The 23,917-nt window shown below is 42.2% G+C and overlaps 1 protein-coding gene across 4 annotated transcripts in view; it reads left to right on the top strand.

Moving 5' to 3' along the window:
• Positions 1 to 23,917, top strand: part of IQCK (IQ motif containing K) — a 187,882-nt gene that overhangs the window by 63,814 nt on the left and 100,151 nt on the right. For 3 of the 4 annotated variants that reach the window (XR_008373316.1, XM_053556260.1, XM_053556259.1), the window contains exon 7: positions 22,703 to 22,787. Coding sequence is in view for 3 of the 4 variants with exons in the window: in XM_053556260.1 (XP_053412235.1) it covers positions 22,703 to 22,787 (85 nt within the window). In the remaining variant the exon portion in view is untranslated. Of the gene's footprint in view, positions 1 to 786; positions 1,291 to 22,702; positions 22,788 to 23,917 lie in introns of those variants that run through there. The other variant, XM_053556261.1, reaches the window with a different exon arrangement.

The following is a 23,917-nucleotide window of genomic DNA, read 5'->3' as shown; positions in this document are numbered from 1 at the left end:
GTCATGGGATCAGACTGTTTTGGAAGGATAATTTGCAATGTAGTGCAGAGGATATATGAGATAGGGAAGGCTTGAAGTTTGGGCTACTGGTTCCAAGGCCAACCCCATGTTTATAGCCCTGGTACACTTGAGTTAGGGTGATGAGAGTAGAAACGAAGGGACGTAGGATGGGTAAAATGGACAGATGACACAGGTTAACTTTAAGGGTGTGCCTGAAAAGGTGCGCCTTGCTCCTGGGTATGTGGGAGGTCCATAATGGAAGCCAAGAGACCTACCCAGAAAAGTAAGTGCAAGGGTAAATGTGATGATTCCTGATTTGAGATTGAGACTTAGCAGTAGCGTGTGGACAGAAGCGTTGATTTGGGAATCAAGATCCCCACCTCTAATGTATGGAGTGAACCAAGACAGACAGACTGAACTTACGGGTACCCCATAGTTGGTTCCAGAAGTTCAGTGAAGGAGGCACTTATTCTGAGTCATGAGGTTGGCAGTGGTGCCCATGGCTTGTCTTGAAGTTGGGTTTGCAAAACAGCCATCATTTCAACTTAGATTCTATGTTGATTGGAAATAACCAGCGGGCATGGATAAGGGAGTATTCAGTTTCTGTTGCTGTTGTTAACAATCACCACAAACTTGGTAGCTTTAAAACAACACAAATTTATTACTATACAGTTCTGGAGATCTGAAAACTGACACAGATCTCACTGGGCTAAAATCAAAGTGTTGGCAGAGATATATTCTTTCTTGCAGGCTCTACGGGAAAACTTGTTTCCTTGTCTTTTCCAGTTTCCAGAAGCAACCTGCCTTCCTTGGCTTACGGCCCCTGCCTCCGTCTTCCAAGCTTGCCTCTCCCTGACCCTCCCTCTCAGTCATCTCTCCCTGATCCTCCCTCTCAGTCATCTCTCCCTGACTCTCTTTGGCCTCCATCTTTCCCTTTTAAGGGCTCATGTGATTCCCTTAGCTCATCTAGATCAGTGGTTCTCAACGTGTGGGTCGCAACCCCTTTTTTTCATTTGTAGATACACGACAGTTAGGAAGGTTGAGAACCACTGATCTAGATAATCCAGAATAATATAATAATCCAAGAAGAGTGGATCACTTGAGGTCATGAGTCGGAGACCAACTGAGCAAGAGTGAGACCCCATCTCTAAAAAATAGCCGGGTGTTGTGGTGGGCACCTGTAGTCCCAGCTACTTAGGAGGCTGACACAAGAGAATTGCTTAAGCCCGAGAGTTTGAGCTTGTTGTGAGCTCTGATGCCACGGCATTCTACCGGGGGCAAGAAAGTGAGACTCTGTCAATAAATAAATAAATAAATAAATAAATAAATACAATGGTATTATAGGTTTTTGTTTTTTTTTAAATGACATATGGCTCAGTGCCTGTGGCTCAAACGGCGCCAGCCATATACACCTGAGCTGGCAGGTTCGAATCCAGCCCAGGGCTGCCAAACAATAATGATGGCTGCAACCAAAAAATAGCCGGGTGTTGTGGCTGGTGCCTCTAGTCCCAGCTACTTGGGAGGCAGAGGCAGGAGAATCGCTTGAGCCCAGGAGTTGGAGGTTGCTGTGAGCTGTGATGCCATGCCACTCTACCCAGGGGACAGCTTGAGGCTCTGTCTCAAAAAAAAAAAAAAGACACATACTAAGTGAAAAAAACTCTAACAACACAGAAAAATTAAAAGGAAAAGGACACAAATCATCTAAGAACGCACCTCCTGGTTACCGCCATTGTTGACATTTTCGTGAACTTCTTTTCAGATACTTAGTTCTCCATCCATCACCACACATGTATAGCTACAAGAGACGTGTATTTATCCCTCAGAGACCAGAGCTAAAAGGGAGAGGAAATCTGAGGTGAAGGGGGAAGAGTGGAGGAGGTTCACGATGGGAGCTGTCATGTTGCTTGTCCCTGTGGGTGTGAAGGCATCTGCCGAGAGGGAGGCCGAGGCAGATTCTCCAGGCTTAGGGAGGACGGGACGGGGTTACAACAGCTGCTCTGGTGAAACCGATAGGGAATCAGCTAGGGATAAAAAGAGACGCCCAGCTGATGGCCTGAATTTGTGGTGTGAATAAACAGCCTGCTTATGTGTGTCTCTAGCAGCCCCCTGCAACCCTGGGAAGGGGGTGGAGAGAACAGATGGTTGGTGAAATCAGGGTTGAAGACTGGCAAAGCTAATCTGGTAGAAGGTCTAGACTGGGCCCAGGGACTCTTAGGTACAAGTGAAAGCATTGTTTCCTTTTCTAAGAATAATATCTCACATTTTTGTCACAAATTACTGTATTTCCTGAATTACGTGTTAACGCTTTAATAGCCAATTTTCAGGAAGAGAAAGAAACACGACATTATGTGTTCACATTAAAAGTAAGTGACATACCAAACTCAGAAACACTAAAATGAGCTTGGGAGGAGATCTTAGAATCAAGAAAATACGTTTTTAAAAATTCCAGTGTGTGGCTTTTAATTGGATCTTGAATCAAAGAAACAAATTATATAAAAAAAGCAGGAGACAATTGGAAATTGAAACAGTTAATAGACAGTTGATGAAATAAGGAATTATGATTTCTTTTGAGATATGATAATAATGATTTCATAGTAATAATTAAAAAGTTTTACCTCTTAAAGAAATGTGCTGGAATATTAATGTATGAACTTATATATTCTATGGATAAGGGTGGGGGGAGGGAATTTACTATTAACTGATATGGAGAATAGTGTATTTAAAGCTAGCTGGTGGAGGCTTGGCACCTGTAGCTCAAGCAGCTAGGGTGCCAGCCGTGTACACTAGAGCTGGTGGGTTCAAATCCAGCCCAGGCCTGCCAAACAGCAATGACATCTACAACCAAAAAATGGCTGGGCATTGTGGCAGGCACCTGTAGTCCCAGCTACTTGGAAGGCTGAGGCAAGAGAATCGCTAAGCCCAGGAGTTGGAGGTTGCTGTGAGCTGTGATGCCACAGCACTCTACCCAGGGCGACAGCGTGAGGCTCTGTCTCAAAAAATAAAAAATAAAAAAACAAAGCTAGCTGGTGGAGATGTGGGTTCATTTTATATTTTTCTGTCTACTTTTCTGTATCTTTGAAAATTTCCATAATAAAAACTTAAAAGAAAAAGGAAAAATGAGATTTTTCAAAGCTCCCCGTGAGCACTATGGGCAAGGAGGTATATCTATTGAGTGATAGTGAACCAGGAGGGCTGGGGGCTGTTCCCTACCAGAGGAAGCTGGAGTGTCAGGCAGTGGGGGACTGCATTTTCATGTGATCATGCTGAGAAACTCAAATAGAAAATGACCCTGGGGCAAGGAGAGATGGCAGGTGCAGCCCAAGCAAGAAGTGTTGGGGATGGGGAGGCTTAGGTCACCCCCTGGGCTACCCCTCCTGAGGCCTGGCTCTGGCTGCACATACTATCCTGACCAGTTCTCATATGTTAGTCTCAAGCTCCCTTACCTCTCTGACCCAAACCCAAGTCCCCTCAGCAATGATAAGAAGGAGGACTAACATGATCAGAGCCTTGGGTCTGCCATAAACAATGTGGCTCCAATCATCTCAGAGTTCCTGGGGAACAAGAAAATGGATTTCTAGGTCAAGACTCAGTAAACTTTTCTGTAAAAGATAGTAAATTTTGGGCAGTGCCTGTGGTTCAAGGAGTAGGGCTCCAGCCCCATATACCAGAGATGGTGGGTTCAAACCCGGCCCCGGCCAAAAACTACCAAAAAAAAAAAAAAAAAAAGAAAGAAAGAAAAATAGTAACTTTTGTAGCCTTCACAAACCACAGGTGGTCTCTCAACTACTCAACTTTCTTTTTGTAGCATGAAAACAGATATAGACAGTAGGTAAATGAATGGGTATGGCTGTGTTCCAGCACAACTTTATTTACAAGAAGAGGTCTTGGTTAGATTGGGCCCACAAGGTTATAGTTTGCTGATCCCTATTCTAGGTGGACAACAGTAACCTTCCCAAACCATGTTGTTAGGTAAAGGCAAGAAACAGTATAAATAGAAATGAGTAGGTGGGAAAGATGGAAAGACGGAGAATACTATAATGAGATCAAGAATTCAGGAATTTCAGGGCAGCACCTGTGGCTCAAAGGAGTAGGGTGCCCCCATATACCGGAGGTGGTGGGTTCCAACCCGGCCCTGGCCAAAAACTGCAAAAAAAAAGAATTCAGGAATTTCAGCTGTGAAATGTGAAAAGTATTCAGTGATGAGCCATTCTAAGATGTGACCATTCTATTGGGTTACTGACATAGGCATGAGCCACCATACCCAGCCTCATAAAAATATTATCCCGGCGGCACCTGTGGCTCAGTCGGTAAGGTGCCGGCCCCATATACCGAGGGTGGCGGGTTCAAACCCGGCCCCAGGGTAGGGTAGGGTCGTTGGAAACATGTGGACCCAAGGCCACAGTTTTAGAGGTGTCAGCAGCATAGGTAATGAAGTAGGGGAGAAGATTGGTGGGAGATGGTTGAAGAGGATGACAGTAAGTCAAATTCCAGAGCTGTCAAAGGAAGTATAGCAATGTCCTGGAAGTCAAAGAAGTGGAGTGCAGTGCAGTGGTGAGGAGCTTGGGCTCTGGAACCTCAATCTGCAATCCCAACCCAGCTCCACCACTCTCAGCTCTGTGACTTTGAGCAAAGATGACTTAATCTTTCTGAGCCTCAGTTTTTTCATCTATAAAATGGTCTTAAATATAAACAAAGAAAGTTCCCTACCTGAGGGTAATTCTGGGGCCAACTAGTAAGAGAATACCTCTTCTTCTCTACTTTTTTTTTTTTTTTAAAGAGACAGAGTCTCACTTTATCACCTGCAGTAGAGTGCTATGGCATCACAGCTCACAGCAACCTCCGGCTCCCAGGCTTCGGCGATTATCTTGCCACAGCCTCCTGAACAGCTGGAACTACAGGTGCCTGCCAGAATGCCCGGCTATTTTTTTGTTGCAGTGTGGCCGGGGCCTGGTTCGGATCCACTACCCTCGGTATATGGGGCCAGCGCCCTACCCACTGAGCCACAGGCGCCGCCCATCTACTATTGATACATATACCAAGCAGGTACATTCCAGCTATCTAAAGAGAGTTATTTAATTTATTCATCTAATATTTATTGAATACTTAAATGTGCTACAAAATTATGGTACAGACATACCGTAATGCCTTTGAACTATGAAACAGAAAAATGTGGTTCTTGTCTTCATGGACAGACAGATATTATGTATACTTGACTGAAGTATATATGTACTTAATTTATGCTAATTCAACAATATGGTCTTGGGAAAAGAGAGACAGAGAAGAAGAATAGAATGAGAGTTTTTAAAATGTAGGCAGTTCTTGCCATTGTACTCTGGAGGTGAAACATAAAATAGGACATATGACTCAGCTCTTTTCTTAGTTGTTCTCAATTTTGTGTGACCCTCATAACACAAGCAGCTCATAAAACAACTGCTTCCTTCTGTCTATTTGTCTGTGTGGATATATTCCTACCTACCACAAATATATCATGTTTACTTGGGTACTACTCAATTTATAAATATTACCTAATGCAACTCATAACATAAAAGTGTCGCCACAAAAATATATTTATTTATTTATTTATTTATTTTTTGAGACAGAGTCTCACTTTTTTCATCCTGGGTGGAGTGCCATGGCGTCATAGCTCACAGCAACCTCAAACTCTTGGGCTCAAGAGATTTTCTTGCCTCAGTCTCCTGAGTAGCTGGGACTAGAGGTGCCCACCACAATGCTTGGCTATTTTTTTAAAGACAGGGTCTCGCTCTTCCTCAGGCTGGTCTCGAACTCCTAAGCTCAAGCAATCCACCTGCCTTGGCCTCCCAGAATGCTAGGATTATAGGCATGAGCCACCATACCCAGCCTCATAAAAATATTATCCCGGCGGCACCTGTGGCTCAGTCGGTAAGGTGCCGGCCCCATATACCGAGGGTGGCGGGTTCAAACCCGGCCCCAGCCAAAACTGCAACCAAAAAATAGCCGGGCGTTGTGGCAGGCGCCTGTAGTCCCAGCTACTAGGGAGGCTGAGGCAAGAGAATCGCTTAAGCCCAGTAGTTGGAGGTTGCTGTGAACTGTGTGAGGCCACGGCACTCTACTGAGGGCCATAAAGTGAGACTCTGTCTCTACAAAAATATATATATATATATTATCCCTATTGTATTAGGCTAAACTAGGCTAGGTTGCAGTTATAATCAGTACCAAAATGCCAGTGGCTTGACCCAATAACAGCTTATTTCTTGCCCACAAAAAAAAAGAGTTGTAAGGTGAACAGCCCTCTTAGAAATCATAGCTATTTATGGGCAGTGCCTGTAGCTCAGTGGGTAGGGTGCTGGCCACATACACTGAGACTGGTGGGTTCGAATCCGGCCCAGGCCATCTAAAACAACAGTGACAACTGCAACAAAAAATATAGCCAGGCATTGTGGTGAGCACCTGTGGTCCCAGCTACTTGGGAGATTGAGGCAAGAGAATCTCTTGAGCCTAAGAGTTTGAGGTTGCTGTGAGCTGTGATGCTATAGCACTCTACCCAGGGTGACTCCGTCTCAAAAAAAAAAAAAAAAAAAGAAAGAAAAGAAAGGAAGGAAGGGAAAGGGGAGAGGAGGGAAGGGGAAGGAAAGAAGGAAGGAAGGAGAGAGGGAAGGAAGGAAGGAGAGAAAGAAAGGAAGAAATCATAGCTATTTAATTTAAAATATGTGACCTCTGAGGTCACTGAGGCAAAGGAAGAAAAGAAGGGAGGAGGAGCCTCAGTTCATAACCTTCTCAGTCTAGAATGTTGTTAACTTTCTCATCTGTCCTCCAGAGCATGGCCTCAAACCAACTGCGAGGAAGCTGGGATATATAAGGGAACACTCGGATAATGGTTGAACACTCGCTGTCCTGGCTATAGGCATACACATATTTCTTTCTTTTTTTTCTGAAGCAGAGTTTCATTCTGTTGCCTGGGTACAGTGCTGTGGCATCATAGCTCACAGCAACCTCAAACTCTTGGGCTCAAGATATCCTCTTATCTCAGCCTCCCAAGAAGCTGGGACTACAGGCCCCCCCAGCAATGCCTACTAATTTTTCTATTTTTTTTTTTTTTTTTTAGTAGAAGCAGGGTCTCACTGTTGCTCGGCTGGTCTTGAACTCCTGAGCTTCAGCAATCCACCTGCCTTGGCCTGCCAGAGTGCTAGGATTATAGGCGTGAGCCACCGTGCCCGGCTGGCATGCACGTATTTCTGAGAAAGAACTGAGGCACAGAGAAATTGAGTTTTTGTCCAGAGTCACAAGCCGTAAATAGCAGAGGCGAGATTTGAACCCAGGCACTCTAGCCTCAGAGGAGTCCGGGCTATTAAGAACGTATTTGACTGCCTCTTCCATTCACTTGGTCCCTAAAGTGATCAGCACCAAGAACAGGAGAAAATTGACTGTGTGAGGAATACTTGAAAGACACTATGTCTGTAGGTGGGTAATTTAAGGGATTTTAAGGGGAAATTCTGACGAAATGCATTTTCATCTATGTCCTGATTTTAGACTACAACCCCTATGCAAGATGCAATCCCTTTGTCTATTATGTGTTTGCTGGCATTTATTGCCTTAAATATTCTTTCCTATCAGCCTGGGGAGTTGGGGTCTTATTTTAATGTTCTTAGTGAGACAAATTCTACCAAGCCCAGCTGTCTTCAGTGCTCGGTGTCATTATATTGTCAAATCACAGCTGGTAGGTTGGGGACATTTGTCATGGGCGGCTGCCGATTGCTTATCACATAAATGATGGGGCTTTCTCCCACAGGTTCCACCATAATTTAGCATACTCTGCAGTCTGTCTGCCCCTTCTGCGTTACCCATTTCTTTTCTAGGACTTTTTTACATGTTGGTCTTTTCAATGAAATCTGCCTTTGATCTGAAATTAATTTTTGTGTAATGCTGTTTCCACTTTTTACACAAAGAATAGGTATTGCTTTTTTTTTTTCATTAAGAAAAACTCAAGTTTTCTTTTTGACCAGAGGAACAAAAGGTACATTTTAACAAAACAGTCAAATCCACAGAGAACCCCAGAGCTTAGGCCAAAGATCTCTGTTAAGACCTCAGTTGAAATTAGCATCTGAAACCCATATTTGGGGTGGGCAGCTCTTACGACTTTTTTTTTTATAGCTACATTTTTATATAGCCAGGGACACTGACAACCCTGAAAAAATACTCTTAGGTTTATAGAAATAACTATGTGTAAAATATGCATATTTATTAAATAAATTTTACAGTGAAAGGAAAGGTTTAAAGTAAAGGCTCATCATGGAACGAAATAATTCTGGACCTAAAAATATCATGCAAAAGGATGTTTTATTTTAAATGGCAGGAACATGGCTGACTTTTATTTTCTCCTTTATATTTTTCTATGGCTTTCATATTTTCTAAAAGATTACTTTAAGAATGACAGTCACGCCTGTAATCCTAGCACTCTAGGAGGCCGAGGAGGATGGATTGCTTGAGCTGAGGAGTTCGAGACAAGCCTGAGGAAAAAGCAAGACCCCCATCTGCACTAAAAATAGAAAAAAAATCTAAGAGAAGAGGATCGATCGCTTGAGCCTGACTTGGAGGTTGCTGTGAGCTATGACGCCATGGCACTCTACCCAAGGCAACAGCTTGAGATGCTGTCTCAAAAAAAAAAAAGAGAGAGAGAGAGAAAGAATGATAAACAGTTGCAAAACTAAAGGGCATTTGTTCAATTTCTTGCTTTCTGTGGCAGACATTTATGTTCCTCAAAGGATCACCCCCTTTCATCCTTGGTCTGTATGGTTGAGGGCATGAGCTGACTGTACCTCTGGATTTGGGCTCAGGTATGTGACCCAGGCCTGGCCAGTCAGAGCAGTGGATCCCACTGATCATAATAGTTGCTTCCCAGATTGGTCCAATCAGAGATAATCTCAAGACTTTTCAAGAAGCAACCAGGGAAAAGTTTCTCTCTTTTCCAGTAAACTTTGAGTTTATAATTTTTTTTTTTTTATTGTTGGGGATTCATTGAGGGTACAATAAGCCAGGTTACACTGATTGCAATTGTTAGGTAAAGTCCCTCTTGCAATCATGTCTTGCCCCCAGAAAGTGTGGCACACACGAGTTTATAATTTCTAAAGAGATTGTGCCTGACATAACAAAACGACTGAGAGTTAACAAGTATCTGAGTCCCTGTGATACTCTTTCAAACATTCTGGCCATGCCTAAAGCCAACACTATCCTTTTTCAGTTAAGTAAGGCTATAAATATCCCCTCTTTTTGATTTGTTTAAGCCAATTTGAGTTAGTTTTGTTATACTTGCAAATGAAGGAGTCCTAACTGATATATTCTCCTGCATGGAATTGCTCCAGCTATCCTCTAGTACTGGGTATTGGTCAGCTTTCTTTAGGTTCTGCTGCAGTAACAAACATCCCCCAAACCTCAGTGCTTTATGACACCACACATTTATTCCCCACCTGGTTATATGTCAGCTGTATGTCAGCTTTGGCTCTGCTCCACGTCTCTTTTCATTTCAGGATGTAGGATGAAGGGACATCCTCTCCTCAGTCCCACAGCAGAGGGAGAAGAGCAATGACTATTTAGCTATGCACATTCCATTGGCCAGCGCAAGACATATGGCTAAGTTCAATACCAGTGTTACAGGAAAGTTGACACTTATCACAGTAACTGTAGGTTTTATGGCAAAGAGTAGAGTTGCATGATTCTGACACAGAGAAAGGCTCAATAATTAGGAAAAATAATACAATCTACCCTGTACTCTAAAGTTTGATGAGGGCGTTTTCTCTTTCACCTACCTTTACCACACTGGTGGGTTATGTCATGTCTCCTATAGTCCCTACTCCTATTTAGGGATCCAGCATCTCCCTCTTCTGCAGGATGTAGTCAGAGGCTATGAAATTATTTGCTAGTATATTAAGAACAGGAAAAGTTTTACTTATTTCAGCCAAAAATAATTGCCCTCAGTCAGATTCATTTGCAAAAATGAATAACTAAATAGGTGCAGAGAACAAAAGTGCACCGTGGCCTCTATGGCCTCCTGTCCCAGGGGAGCAGGCTCATGAAAGACATCATTAAAACCAAGATCTCCAAGGAAACAAAGATTGCGTTTTTGAAGAGAAAAGAAAAGGTTGCTTTGGGTGAAATGTCTTTTCAGCTAAGTTTTATCCTTAGACAAAAAAAAAAAAAAAAAAGAAATCCACGATACTTTCATGTTGGGGAAAGGTATCTTATGACCAAAAACTGAGGTGGGAACAAAAGTGTCCCTGTGCCATTTGAGGACAAGCTCCAGCCATAGGATGATCTATTTGTGCTGAGGTTAATGGTGGGACTGAGAACGCTCATGTCTTCAAAATGACACAGGAAACTGTACTTTGTACTAAAGATTATAATTAAATAGTAGCATGGCAGAAAATTTGCAATTATGCCCTCTTTGATTAAAAAAAAAAAAACTCCTTTTAACATATTTTGTCTTGCACAAAAGGAGATTTCTGTGTTAGTAATTTGGGGAGCCAGAGAGTCTCAAGAGGATAGTAAATTGTTTTTGCTCGTTACGTTCACATTCAATCTTTACACCGAGGTAGGGAAGAAAGCTGTTCCCTGAATTTGGGAGATGCTAAGGTGTTTAAACCCTCGAAGTGCCTCCTCTCACTGGAGGTGTGCCATGGGGGTGGCCCTTTCTCTGGAGTTTAGGAGCTGTGCTGCTTCCTTTCCCCTTTCCTGTAGTTTCTAGACGGCTACTTAAGAACAAGCCTGAGGGAGGCAGTGAGGCAGGCACATCTAGGTTTGTCTTAGCTCAGCTATCCATTAGTTTAATAGGGCTGCTGTAATAAAATAGTAATACCACAAACTTGGTGGCTTAAAACAACTTAAATTTATTCTCTTATGCTCCTGGAAGCTAAGGTCAAAATCATTTTTACTGGGCTACAGTCAAAGTATTGGCATGGTTCCTTCTGGAGACTTTAGGGAGAATACATTTTCTTACATTTTCTGGCTTCTGCAGGTCACCTGTGTGCCTTGGCCCATGGCCCTCTTCCTGCGTCACTCCAACCTATGGCTTCTGTCTTCACATCTCTTCTGTAGCAGCCTCTCCATCTACCTCCCTCTCATAAGCAGTTACATCTTTGGGCCCACCTGCGGAATCCAGGATAATGGTCCCTTCTCAAGATCCTTAAGTTAATCACATCTACAAAGTCCCTTTTGTCACACAAGGGAATATACAAAGGATGCCCAAAAATGCATACACACTTTTTTAAAAGGAAAAAACTATATTAAATTTGTAATGCTCAAGTCCCATTTGACTTCTGCAAGAAGCAATTACAAGATGTGCTCAATGTGACTTATATTCATCTTTTGTTATTGGTAAATATATTGAGTATTGTAATTTTAATACAGTTTTTCTTTCTTAAAATGCGTATGCTTTTGGGGGGGTGCCCTCTTATATAGGCTATTGCCATCCCTGCAGGAAGTTTCTTTGGACAGTGCTATTTAGAGTTTCTCTCTTAACCAATCACTGGGTGCTCTGTGACCAGTCCTGCAACATCACACACACACATACATATTTTTCAGCACCTTCTGTATATTCTCAGGGTCTATGAAATGGATTTGGAGGGCAATAAAAAGAAAAACCTCTGTTTTTCTACTTACAAGACATCTGACACCAAATGGATGGGTTTTCCACACCAAGCAATCCTCCAACTCTCTGAAAATACCATTTGGGTGTCCTACAATTTAATTATGACACTAACTGCCCAGACTTGGCGCAGACCTCGCAGGTAAAGGGATCAATCCCATAAGACTGTTTTCCATTTCAGAGGCCAATCTAAAGGAATGGGTCTCCAGGTTTCTACTTGGCTACAAATTAGAGGTTCCTGTAACCCCTTCTTCTGTTTTGATAACTTTTTAATAATGGCTCAGAGAACTCAGAGAAACACTTACTTACATTTACTGGTTTATTATAAAGCATATCACAAAAGATACAAATGAAGAGCCAGATAAAGAGATACACAGGGTAAAGTCTAGAAGAGTCCCAAGAATTCGAGCTTTTGTCCCTGTGGAGTTGGGGGTGTGCCACCCTCATGGCACATGGGTGCTTTCACCAACCCAGACAGTTTAAATCTCGTTGTTCAAGAGTTTTTAGAGAGCTCAATCTCCAGTCTTCCACCCCTTCTGGTAGATCTGTGGTTGGGTCTGAAAATTCCAACCCTGTAATCACATGGTGTTTCTGGTGACCAGCCACATCTTGAGGCTGTCTGGAGGCTCCACCCCAAGTCACCCTGTTAGTATAAGCTCAGATGTGATCAAAAGAGTCTCATTATGAATAACAAAAACCATTCCTATCACTCAGGGAACGCAAGGGCTTAGGAGCTCTGAACAGAACTGGAGACAAAGATCATATATATTTATCATTATACCCGAGGGACCATTTTTCAGCTTACCGTTCTTGGATAACCTGGAACCAACCAGTCCATTCGCATCTCAGAGCCTTGCTCCCTTCTGTGATGGTGATAGGAATAACCCTTACCTTGGATTGTTACTCTGAAGGTTAAAGATGGAATCAGAGTTCTTTCATACAAGCAACAGAACTTTAAGAGCTACTTAAGAAAAAGGAGTATATGTTGGAAGAGATAAAACTAACAGGCATGAAGAAAAAGGCAAGGACCTGGCCTTGGAAAGCAGATATAGAGATCCAGGGAGTACAGGAATCCTCCAGGTTTCTGCCAGTCCACTCAAGATTCCTGTTCCAGGGAAACAGCATCTGCTTGGCCACACTTGGTCCCCAGGGGCACTCCTTGGCCAGGGAGGGCCAGGCCCTGTGGCCCACATGCCCCAACTCAGGGTAGGGAGCTGTCAGAGCAAAGTCTGAGGGCTGATACCAGAAGACTAGGGGAGGGTATCATGAGCATATGAAAATGAAAGCTGCACAGGGCCCATAGCAGGTGCTCACAGAATGCTGGCTTTTACTTCAGCCTTCATCTGAAAAGAATAGTAGTTGCTGCTTTTGTAAAATGGAATGTCTGTTGGTAGCAGAATGACCAGGCAGGTAAAAGGTCTGCATTTAACCTCAGCTCTGTCACTGAGGAAGAATCACAAATTATCGGAAATAAAAGTATAAAAAGTTCCCCCACTCTCAATAACTATCCACTGTATTATGTTGATTCCTCTTACATCAGGGGAGCAACCCAAATTCCCTAACTTTCTGGTCATTTCCATTGGAGCAGTGCACGTTTAATGTCACTGTAAGGATTCAGACTGTATATTTTTATTTTTATTTTTTTGAGACAGAGTCTCATTATGTCACCCTTGGTAGAGTACCGTGACGTCACAGCTCACAGCAAACTCAAACTCTTGGGCTTAAGTGATTCTCTTGCCTCAGCTTCCCAAGTAGCTGGGACTACAGGTGCCTGCCACAATGCCCAGCTATTTTTTGTTGCAGTTGTCATTGTTGTTTATCTAGCCTAGGCTGGGTTCAAACCTCGGTGTATGTGACTGGTGCCGTAACCACTGTGCTACGGGCACCGAGCCCATCCTGTGTATTTTTAAATCCTTAGTATTCAATCTCATACTGGATGTAAAACTCATCTTCCATTCTTAAAGTCACAACTTTCTATGATTCAAGGTTCTGGAACTTGGAAGAAGGAGGAAATTATCCCTTTATTTTCACTAATCTCTAACTTAAATTCAGTGTCTCCTTTAAGTATGAATATGGGCAACAAGCCTTGGTGGCATCTGTAGTACCTGTGACTTTGTCATTAATAGCAATTACATATATTTTCATATATTATAGTTGTTGCAGAGATCATGAAATATCATTTACACTTGTCACTCCTTTCAAATGAGAGCAGTTAATTAACCTTGTAGTTGCTCTTGTTATTTACTGCATAATTTAGAAGCACATATATTACTATAGCCTTAGGTGTTCTTTTAATACTGTGATGAATTTATTTCAATAAAATTAGTTTGTTCTAAACCTAAGTATTTACTTTTGTGTTAAAAATATTATTCTGAGAAGGAATCTGAACCACCAAAGTAGAAAGGGGTCTATGCCACAAAAAGGCGAATATCCCCCGTGAGAAGTTTGCAAAGGGTGGGAGGAAGGTAGTCTGCCTTTGCCAATATTCCCCTTGGCTGGGCTCACCCTTTGGAGCTAAGGGAGGGAGGGACAATATGCAAGAAAAGGTTTATTTAAGTTTTTCGGTAAGTCATGTTAGAGAAAACATGTAATCAGTTACAAAGAAGCTAAATAACATCACGATAGGGGCAAAAAATATCAAGTATCACAGCCTTGGTTTTTCAGGTTGTTATACCCGAATCCCACGGAGTGAGCACATGGTATTGCAGTTTGTGTGGGGAGCTGTTATCTAAACACACACGCAGCTTATGCAGCTTCAGTGATGAGGTTGGTAAAATTGGACTCGGCTCTGTGTTTAACCAGGACAATGATTCAGCCTGATGTTGGGGTAATAACTGCTTGTTGATCTCTCAAAGTGGAGATTAGCGAGGAGGATGAAAGCAGCATCTTGTTTTAATAACGTGATTTAAGGCATGAAGGAGTAATGTTCCACTGGATTTTGGAGCTATCCTTCTGTTCATAGAAGGCTGCAATGAAAGAATCCTTCGGGATTCTATCCTGATGGCTAGTCACCCTATGTCTGGAAGGACCAGTCCAGATAACTTCTATTGTACTTCTTACAAATATTTGGCATTCATAAGTCAGAAATGTGATGCCTCCAACATAGAGTGCTTGGGAAGCCCATTAAGGTGAATGGCAAGACCTCTGTAAGGGCTCTTTCACTGAATATGTCAGATGGACATTATCATATACTGAGCCAATGTAAGACTTTATGATGATTGATTTAGGACCTGTGCCATCTTTGTAAATAGCTTTACATCTGGGTTGTGCTCGCATGTTCCAAGAAAACAACTTAATCTCTTAGCTAATAAAAAGTGGATAGAATCTGAATCCCAAAATCCAATTTTCAATCTGAAGCAAGCTTTTCTCCTTTCTTCTTTATTTTGTTTAAATGTAATTTTGGATGGTACCTCTTTAATTAGAACTTAGAACTTAGCCAGGTGTGTGGCAGGCACCTGTAGTCCCAGCTACTTGGGAGACTGGGGCAAAAGAATCACTTGAGCCCAAGAGTTGGAGGTTGCTATGAACTATGACACCATGGAACTCTACTGAGGGTGACAAAATGAGACTCTGTCTCCAAAAAAATAAAAACAAAAATAATCGTCTTAGAACTAGATGGAGAAGTTGATAATTCTACTTTCTCAGATTTTCTTGTTATGTGTTTTGTTAGTCCTGCAACTCCTTTACTTAGCATCCAGAAAAGAGGAAAGAAGAAAGAAGTGTATTTATATATGCACAACAACATCAGAAAAATAAATTCTTGTTCCTTCTCAGGATGATAGCATTGATTCTTACAGGTCAAATATGTTTAAATTCGCATTTGAAAAAAGGAAGAGGACATGACAAATGAGCATTGCCAATGAAGTAATTCCTCCTGGAAGCATACTCACCGGTACTGTCGTGCCTGTTTGAACATGCAAAAGCGGCTGCTCTGAGGATGTCTGGTTTAAGCCCTGGAGGAGCCTCAGCTGCCTTCTCCTGTGATTGACACACTCATGTCCTCCTCCCTCCCCAGTTCCCTGGTGATGAGCAGTCGCCTCTTTATTTTTATTTGACCTGAAGCCAGTTGTGCTGATTCCAAGAGAGAGAAAGGGGCCTGGCATGGCTTCTGTCCCTTCAAGCTGGCCTGCTGAAATGATTGCTAATTCCCAGGGACTACTCTTGGAAGAGTAAATCCTTTTCATTTGGCCTAATCTACAGGAGCTTTCTCATACTTATTTTTGGTTTGGGAATGAGACAGCACCCCATTATTTCGCTATGAAAGCAGGGATGTCACTAAAGGTGGCCTCGTATTGCTGCTTAAAGGCCTATTAGAAATCTCATTTTGCTTTTTGGAGATGTCATTGTGATGCAAAGCGGTTCAGGGTTTCATTTCTGGTGAAAGCCCTTTGTTGATCTGCAGTTCTCCTTTCCTCCTGCTATTCCAAAACAAGAATACTGTTACTTTGAGGATTTCATGACATCAGTGGTGAAAAACATACTTCAAGCAAGAAAATTACAGCTGAACAGAAAGGCGCCATCAAATCTCCTCTCAGATACAAGTGACAAACTCCACTTTGTTCAGCTGTCTTCACACAGGATTTCCCTGTGGAGGTTCAGACAAATGAGTATCTGCTGGATTATTACCGTGAGCTTCAATGGGAGGGCATTTTCTATGATGAAGGCCCCCTCCCCCATTTTTTTCCTTTGAGGCAAATGACAGTGTTTTCTTCTATGTAACACTCAACAGCTGCTAGACCCTGACTTCATGTTGATGACCTTTTGTGCTGGCCCTTTCTCGTCTCTGGGCCATTGCCAGTGTTTCCTGGGCATTTTGCATTTTCAGCAGGAAATGTTCAGTGACTTTGAACACAGAGTCCCTTTACCTCTCTATGCTTTAAAGCATGTTCCTTTAGCTCTAAACAAAGGGTAGCGATAGTTGATTATTCATGTGAGGATTTAACAAAATCACATGCAGAAAGCATTTAGTGGGCTACTGGGCGCCGAGGAGACCACTCATCCCACAAGTATTTATGGAGTACCTACTATGTGCCAGATGTTTTATCCTAAGTGCTGGAAATACTAAGAGGACCAAACACAGGACCAGTCTCTGCCCTCATAGAACTTTCAGTGTAGTAGAAGATTCGAGTATTTATTGGATAATCACATGGGCTTATTTCTCCATATTGGGTCAAGAACTAGAAAGAAAAGTTACAGGGAGCTTCATTGGGCCCTGACCTAAGCAAAGGACACTTTTCAATAACACATGAGTGGAGATCAGAAGGAATAAGAGGAAACCAGGAGAAAGAGATATTGAGCCCCCACCAGCCCTAGGTGCATTTGAGCAATTAGGAAAAGGTGTCTCCACTATTTTGGGTCCCCACACCAGAGAGCAGAGCATGGGCTGGGTTTTAGTGCCCTCTGGCTCATCTGTTGGGTGCCCTGGAGCAGAGGGACGACTTGATAGCTGTACGGGGTATCCCTGGCTGGGAGTAGGGGGATAGAGGAGGAAGAGTAAATGCCTTTGAAAAGGCCCTGAGGTGGGAGAAGATGCACACCGAGGAGCTGCAAAGGGCCAGCCTGGCCAGAACGCAAGGAGCAAGGCTTCTGGGAGGGGTCCAGAAACCCTCAATTAATACCAGGGGGTGTTAACGCTTACAGCACTGCCCTCAGACACCACTGCCAATACACCAAGGTCTGCTTAGAAACAACAAGGTCTCTCCAGAAGCCGTAAATCTGTCACCAGTGAAGGGAAATTAGTTCGGGGATGTGATTTGTTGGCGTCAAACAACTGAAATGTGTCGAGTAAGGACAGTAGATGAGGAGCGACATTTAAGGCAAAAGGCAGGTAGCCAATGGGCCTCTAGCAAAAGTTGAAGGTACCATCACAGCCCAGGAAACTGGATATCAGTCGAGAAGAGGTGAAAACCGAAACAACCAAAAAAAAAAAGCCCACCACATTATGCAAATAAAAATGGAACTGAACATTAGGGAAACGTTTTTAACAATGCTATCATTTTGACGGTGTAATTATCTCTCCAAAGAAATGGAAGAGTCTCCTTTACTTGGTCTCTTAGAAAGGACCTGTCCAGACAGAAAACCAGAGCTGGCAGTAGCACTGCCCTTGCTGTAAAGGGTGTTGATAACCCTCATGTTCTTCCTGGTTTTGATTTCTTTGATTCTGGAATAATTCAAAAGAGCATTCATTTATTCAAACAGATATAGTGTATCAAGGTTTTCTTTCTCCTTTTTTTTTTTTTAAAGACAAACTTTAAAGGGAAATAAAAACCCTGATCCTAGAGAATCATGCATTGTTGCCCGTGGCTTTGCAGTCTGAGCCAGGCTAGGCATCTGCAAATGTTTGCCCAGTTCGGGTGCGGTGTGTCAGCATGCTTTGTGAGGGAAGCCTGGGCTTTGGGATGGGATGGGTCTGGGCCTAGATCCTGGATAGACTATCCTATAAGCCATGTGACCTTGGGCAGGTTGGTCAACCTCTGCACACAATTACAGTTACTGCAAGCTCTAGTTCAGGGGTCCTCAAACTTTTTAAACAGGGGCCAGTTCACTGTCCCTCAGACCATTGGAGGGCCGGACTATAATTTAAAAAAAAAAAAATTATGAACAAATTCCTATGCACACATCTTATTTTGAAGTAAAAAAAACAAAATGGGAACAAATACAATATTTAAAATGAAGAACAAGTAAAGTTAAATCAACAAACTTACCAGTATTTCAATGGGAACTATGGGCCTGCTTTTGGCTAATGAGATGGTCAATGTTCAGTTCCATATTTGTCACTGCTAGTTGTAACGAGTGATGCAAGTGTGCATCAGTTAGTCTAGACCTGGTTGGAGATTTCAGATGTTTCATTCTGGAAAAAGTTTGTTCATAGACATAAGTTCCACTAAAGATGGTTGCCATTTTGACTGCATGGTTCCTGAGATTAGAATATGTCTCAGAAGGGAGAGATGCATAGAAATTAGGCTGCTTGACTTGAATGCATCTTTCAGAGAGTCACAATTCTGCAGTTCAGCCAGTTCCATTTGGTAAATCGTATCCACATTTTCAATCTCAATAGAAAATGGGTTATGGAAAAGCTGTATGTCCTGTTCCTGGAGATGAAGCTCTTTAAATCTAAATTGGAACTCCTTTTGCAAATTTTCCACACATGTTTTATTTGGGAATGCAACCAATGGATTTTCTGCTAACAGATTTTGAGTTGTGGGGAGGTGGCAGAAATTTTCCTCTTTCACTTGTTTGATGAGGGGGCCTAATTTTACTTCAAATGCTTTCACATGTGATTGCATATCACAGATGAGCTTCCCCTTTCCTTGAAGTTACACATTGAAATTGTTGAGTAGCTCTATTACATCTGTCAGAAAGGCAAAGTGCCATTTCCATTCTGCATCATTGAGCTCTGGTACTTGTTTTTTGAAAGCAGAAAAGCTATAATCTGTGGAAGTAGGTCATAGAAATGTTTCAAAATTCTCCCTCAACTCAGCCAGTGGACTTCTGTGTGGTACAGAACATCTTCACAGGCAACATTTAGCTCAGACAGAAATTTCTGAAATTGTCTGTGGTTTAGTGTATTACCTCTAATGAAGTTAACACAAGATACCACAGTTTTCATAACAGAGTCCCACTTCGGTGATTTATTACACAGCGCTTGTTGGTGGATGAGGCAGTGTATGGCTGTTGGATGAGAATGGTTATGTTTGTCCATCTCTTGGTTAATGCGAGCAATTACTCCTTTCTTAGATCCCACCATGTTAGAGCACCATCAGTTGTCACACTGGCTAGTTTTGCCCAGTCCGGCTCCAAACTATTCACAGTTTGCCAAACCTTTTTATAAATATCCTCTCCTGTCATTGTTCCTTTGATTCTTTGCAGTGCAGGATGCTCTTCTGTGACTTCGAAATAGTCATTCATACCACGAATAAAAATTAGAAGTTATGCAGAATCATGAACATCATTACTTTTGTCAAGTGCCAAGGAAAAATAGGAAAGGTTTTTTGCAGAGTTTTGCAAATGCTGATGCAAATTGTCTCCCATTTCTTCAATCCTTCGTGTAATTGAGGGTCCTGAAAGACACTGTACTAAATAAATTGGCCTTCTCTGGACACATCTCTTTGGCAACAGAAAGAAGTCATTCTTTAACAAATTCTCTCTCCATGAATGGTCTGCCAGTGCATGCTATTATCTTGACAACTTGAAAATTTGCTCACAGTAATGAAGTATTTAGCTATTTCTGCTTCACAAAAGTATTTTGCTGAGTTGTCAATGTATATTTCAGTTTTAATATTTTATCTTTTCTCACTTCTCCGACCAATCATATTTATTTTTATGTTGAGTTTGATAATGTCGATGCAAATTGTATTCTTTGAACACAGACGCTATATTCTGACATATCAAACACATAGCTCTTTCCTTGTACTGCATGAAAAAGTAATCATAGGGTGGCGCCTGTGGCTCAGTGAGTAGGGTGCCGGCCCCATATACCGAGGGTGGTGGGTTCAAACCCAGCCCCGGCCAAACTGCAACCACAAAATAGCCGGGTGTTGTGGCGGGCGCCTGTAGTCCCAGCTGCTCGGGAGGCTGAGGCAAGAGAATCACATAAGCCCAAGAGCTGGAGGTTGCTGTGAGCCATGTGACGCCACGGCACTCTACCGAGGGCAGTAAAGTGAGACTCTGTCTCTACAAAAAAAAAAAAAAGAAAAAAAGTAATCATAAGTCCACTGTTCTTTGAATATCCTATACTCCGAGTCAATTTTTCTCTTTCTTGATATCATTGTTTCCTAGGGATTCCAAATTGCTATTAGTAAAATACCAATATATATATACACAGTGCTCCAAAAATAATATACCAGCAATAACTTTGCCCACACAGAGACATATAGACTGCACTTCCCATCAGTACAGTCTGATCAGTGTCCATCAATGCAGCCTTGCCAGTCCACATCATTTCAGCCTCACCAGTGCCCATATGGTGGAACTCTGCTTTTACCTCAGGCTCACACTGGTGTGATGTGGGAACAGGCATGATTACAGAGCTGGTTCCTCCACCACATTTCCAGTTCATACTACCCTGTGCGAACCGCACTGCAATCTGTGAACTCACACAGGACTGCAGGAAAAAAGAGGCATGTATGCCTTTTTTCTTCCAAATCTAATGCGAGTTGAGCCGTATAAGCATATGGCTGAACTCACACTGCTCAGAGATCGCAACAGTGTGAACTGGGGCTTACACAGCACACAACATACAACATCATACACAACTGAATAGCAATCAGAATATAAATGCACTTACTGGCAATTAAATTAGGTTTCCTACTCCTTGGCTGTCTGCAGAGCCGGATTAAGTTCCCATGGGGCCCTAGGCAGATTACCAGTTTGAGGCCCCCATGCGATAACCTGAGCACTGACCATTTGCAATAACACTGCTGACAATTTGCATTAATACTGAACGCTAACAATTTGCATTAACACTGAGCACTTACAATTATCATAACCACTGAGCACTGACCATTTGCATTAACACTGAGCACTTACAATTATCATTACCACTGAGCACTGACCATTTGCATTACCTCTGAGCACTGACAATTTGCATTAACACTGAGCGCTGACTATTTGCGGTATCACTGTGATGCAACCCCCCTAGAAACTACCCCCAACCAATTAACCAACTTTAAAAAAAAGGCTTTCCTAACTTCAAAAAAAAAGCTCTTCTAACTTCAAAAAAAGGTGCCCCCTATCTGCAAAAAAAAAAAAAAGACCTCCTAACTTCAGAAAAAAAAGGCCCCCGTTAATTGCAAAAAAAAGGCCCTACTAACTGCAAAAAAAAAAAAAAAGACCTCCTAATTTCAAAAAAAAAAAATCTGAACTTGTTCTTACCTCAGTCCTTAGGCAGCAGCAGGCTATGCACAGGCAACCTGGTGACTCCTCCGATTACACCAGAGACTGAGAGGAGGAGTCGAGAGACAGAGAGAAGGAGGGGCGGGGAGAGACAGAGAGAAGGAGCGGAGTCGGAGAGTTGGCGCACATTCCACACATGCGCACTGCGGCCCAGCCAGACAAGTCGGCTACTAAGCAGGACAGGCAGCTGTGGCAAAAACACCCAGCGGGCCGGATAAATGTCCTCGGTGGGCTGCATGTGGTCCACGGGCCGCAGTTTGAGGACCCCTGCTCTAGTTGATATGGGGCAGAGCTTTGAGGTGAGGGCACTTGGGAATCGCCTACTTGCAAAGTCTGTTTTGGGGATCTGGCACGAGGAACAGCCTCTGTGTGGTCCACAGCCTTTCAAGAGTTTATGCCTTTGTACTGTATCTGAAAAAGCTTGGCCCCTGCTTTTCAGAGATAGCTGTGCTTTGCTTTCAGGAAACATAAAAAACCAGAATTAAGACAGACTTATGAGATCTGGTCCACAGTTAATGCTGTTATTACATTTTTAGGGAAAAAAAGACTATGTACTCTTGATTTTTTAATGTGGGAAGTATGATCAAAAAATTCCATAACAATCTGAAAAAATACCACAAAAGCAGACACTATCAACTGACCCAACATTGAGATGTTTTATTTCTTATTATGAATGCAATAAGAACTTTAAAATATGCTTGAATTTAGACCATATTGATCTGGAACACATACTAATCAGAGATAAATTACAATATTTTGCTTTCAGGAAGGAGATGAACTATAGTACTTAATTTTCTTTCAATAGCAAGAGCCCTTTATTATGTTTCAGTCACAATGTAGTATAAAGACTACTGTCTCTCTGCCTCTTGCATTCTGTCTATATAGTCTTATGTCAATAACATGTATGTTGCACCTTTGGGACTGACATGCAAATTTAGCCACCTGAGTCTTTCAAGGGTAGAGCAGGCTAACAGAAATTTAAGATTATGCTGGTTTAAAAAAGATCCATCTCAGATTTTAAAATGAGAAATGCCAACTCAAGCATGCGCTTTTCTATCCAAAATGACATTGCTGCTGTCTAAGAATGGATGGATGAAGCACTTAGTCAGAGAGACCATTATGTTGTCAAAGGTAGTGCCAAGGCTAAAGGATGTATTCTCAGGGGCATATGCCCGTGTTATTGCTTTTCAGCCCGAGGCCACCAATCCCACTGTCTCTCCTGCTGACAGAAGTAGAAGCTGCTCTCCTCGTTCAATCCTTCTGGAGAGCCTATCTGGTAAGAAGCACGTGCAATCATGGTGTTTTATTATTTTTTTTATTTAATCATAGCTGTGTACATTAATGGGATCATGGGGCACCATACACTGCTTTTATAGACCATTTGATACATTTTCATCACACTGCTTAACATAGCCTTCTTAGCATTTTCTTAGTTATTGTGTTAAGACATTTATATTCTACATTTACTAAGTTTCACATGTACCCTTGTAAGATGCACCGCAGTTATAATCCCACCAATCACCCTCCCTCCACCCATCCTCCCCCCTCCCTCCCCTTCCTCTCCCCCTTCCCCATATTCTTAGGTTATAACTGGGTTATAGCTTTTATGTGAAAGCCATAAATTAGTTTCATAGTAGGGCTGAGTACATTGGATACTTTTTCTTCCATTTGATATATTTTACGAAGAAGAATATGTTCCAGCTCCATCCATGTGAACATGAAAGAGGTAAGTCTCATCTTTCTTTAAGGCTGCATAATATTCCATGGTGTACATATACCACAGTTTATTAATCCATTCGTGGATTGATGAGCACCTGGGCTTTTTCCATGACTTAGCAATTATGAATTGGACTGCAATAAACATTCTAGTACAAATATCTTTGTTATAATGTGATTTTTGGTCTTCTGGGTATATGCCTAGTAGAGGAATGATAGGATTGAATGGTAGATCTATTTTTAGATCTCTAAGTGTTCTCCAAACATCTTTCCAAAAGGAATGTATTAATTTGCATTCCCACCAGCAGTGTAGAAGTGTTCCCTTTTCTCCACATCCACACCAACATCTCTGGTCTTGGGATTTTGTGATATGGGCTAATCTTACTGGAGTTAGATGATATCTCAAAGTAGTTTTGATTTGCATTTCTCTGATGATTAAGGATGATGAGCATTTTTTCATATGTCTGTAGGCCGTGCGCCTGTCTTCTTCAGAGAAGTTTCTCTTCAAGTCCCTTGCCCAGCTGGCGATGGGATCACTTGTTCTTTTCTTGCTTATACGTTTGAGTTCTCTGTGAATTCTGGTTATTAAACCTTTGCCGGAGATATAATCTGCAAACATCTTCTCCCATTCTGAGGGCTGTCTGCTTGCTTTACTTACTGTGTTCTTGGCTGTGCAGAAGCTTTTTAGTT

This window comes from Nycticebus coucang, chromosome 12 (assembly GCF_027406575.1).
Source record: "Nycticebus coucang isolate mNycCou1 chromosome 12, mNycCou1.pri, whole genome shotgun sequence".
Taxonomy (NCBI): Eukaryota; Metazoa; Chordata; class Mammalia; order Primates; family Lorisidae; genus Nycticebus; species Nycticebus coucang.
The sequence above is the reverse complement of the archived record's forward strand: the minus strand, read 5'-3'. Positions and strand labels throughout refer to the sequence as shown.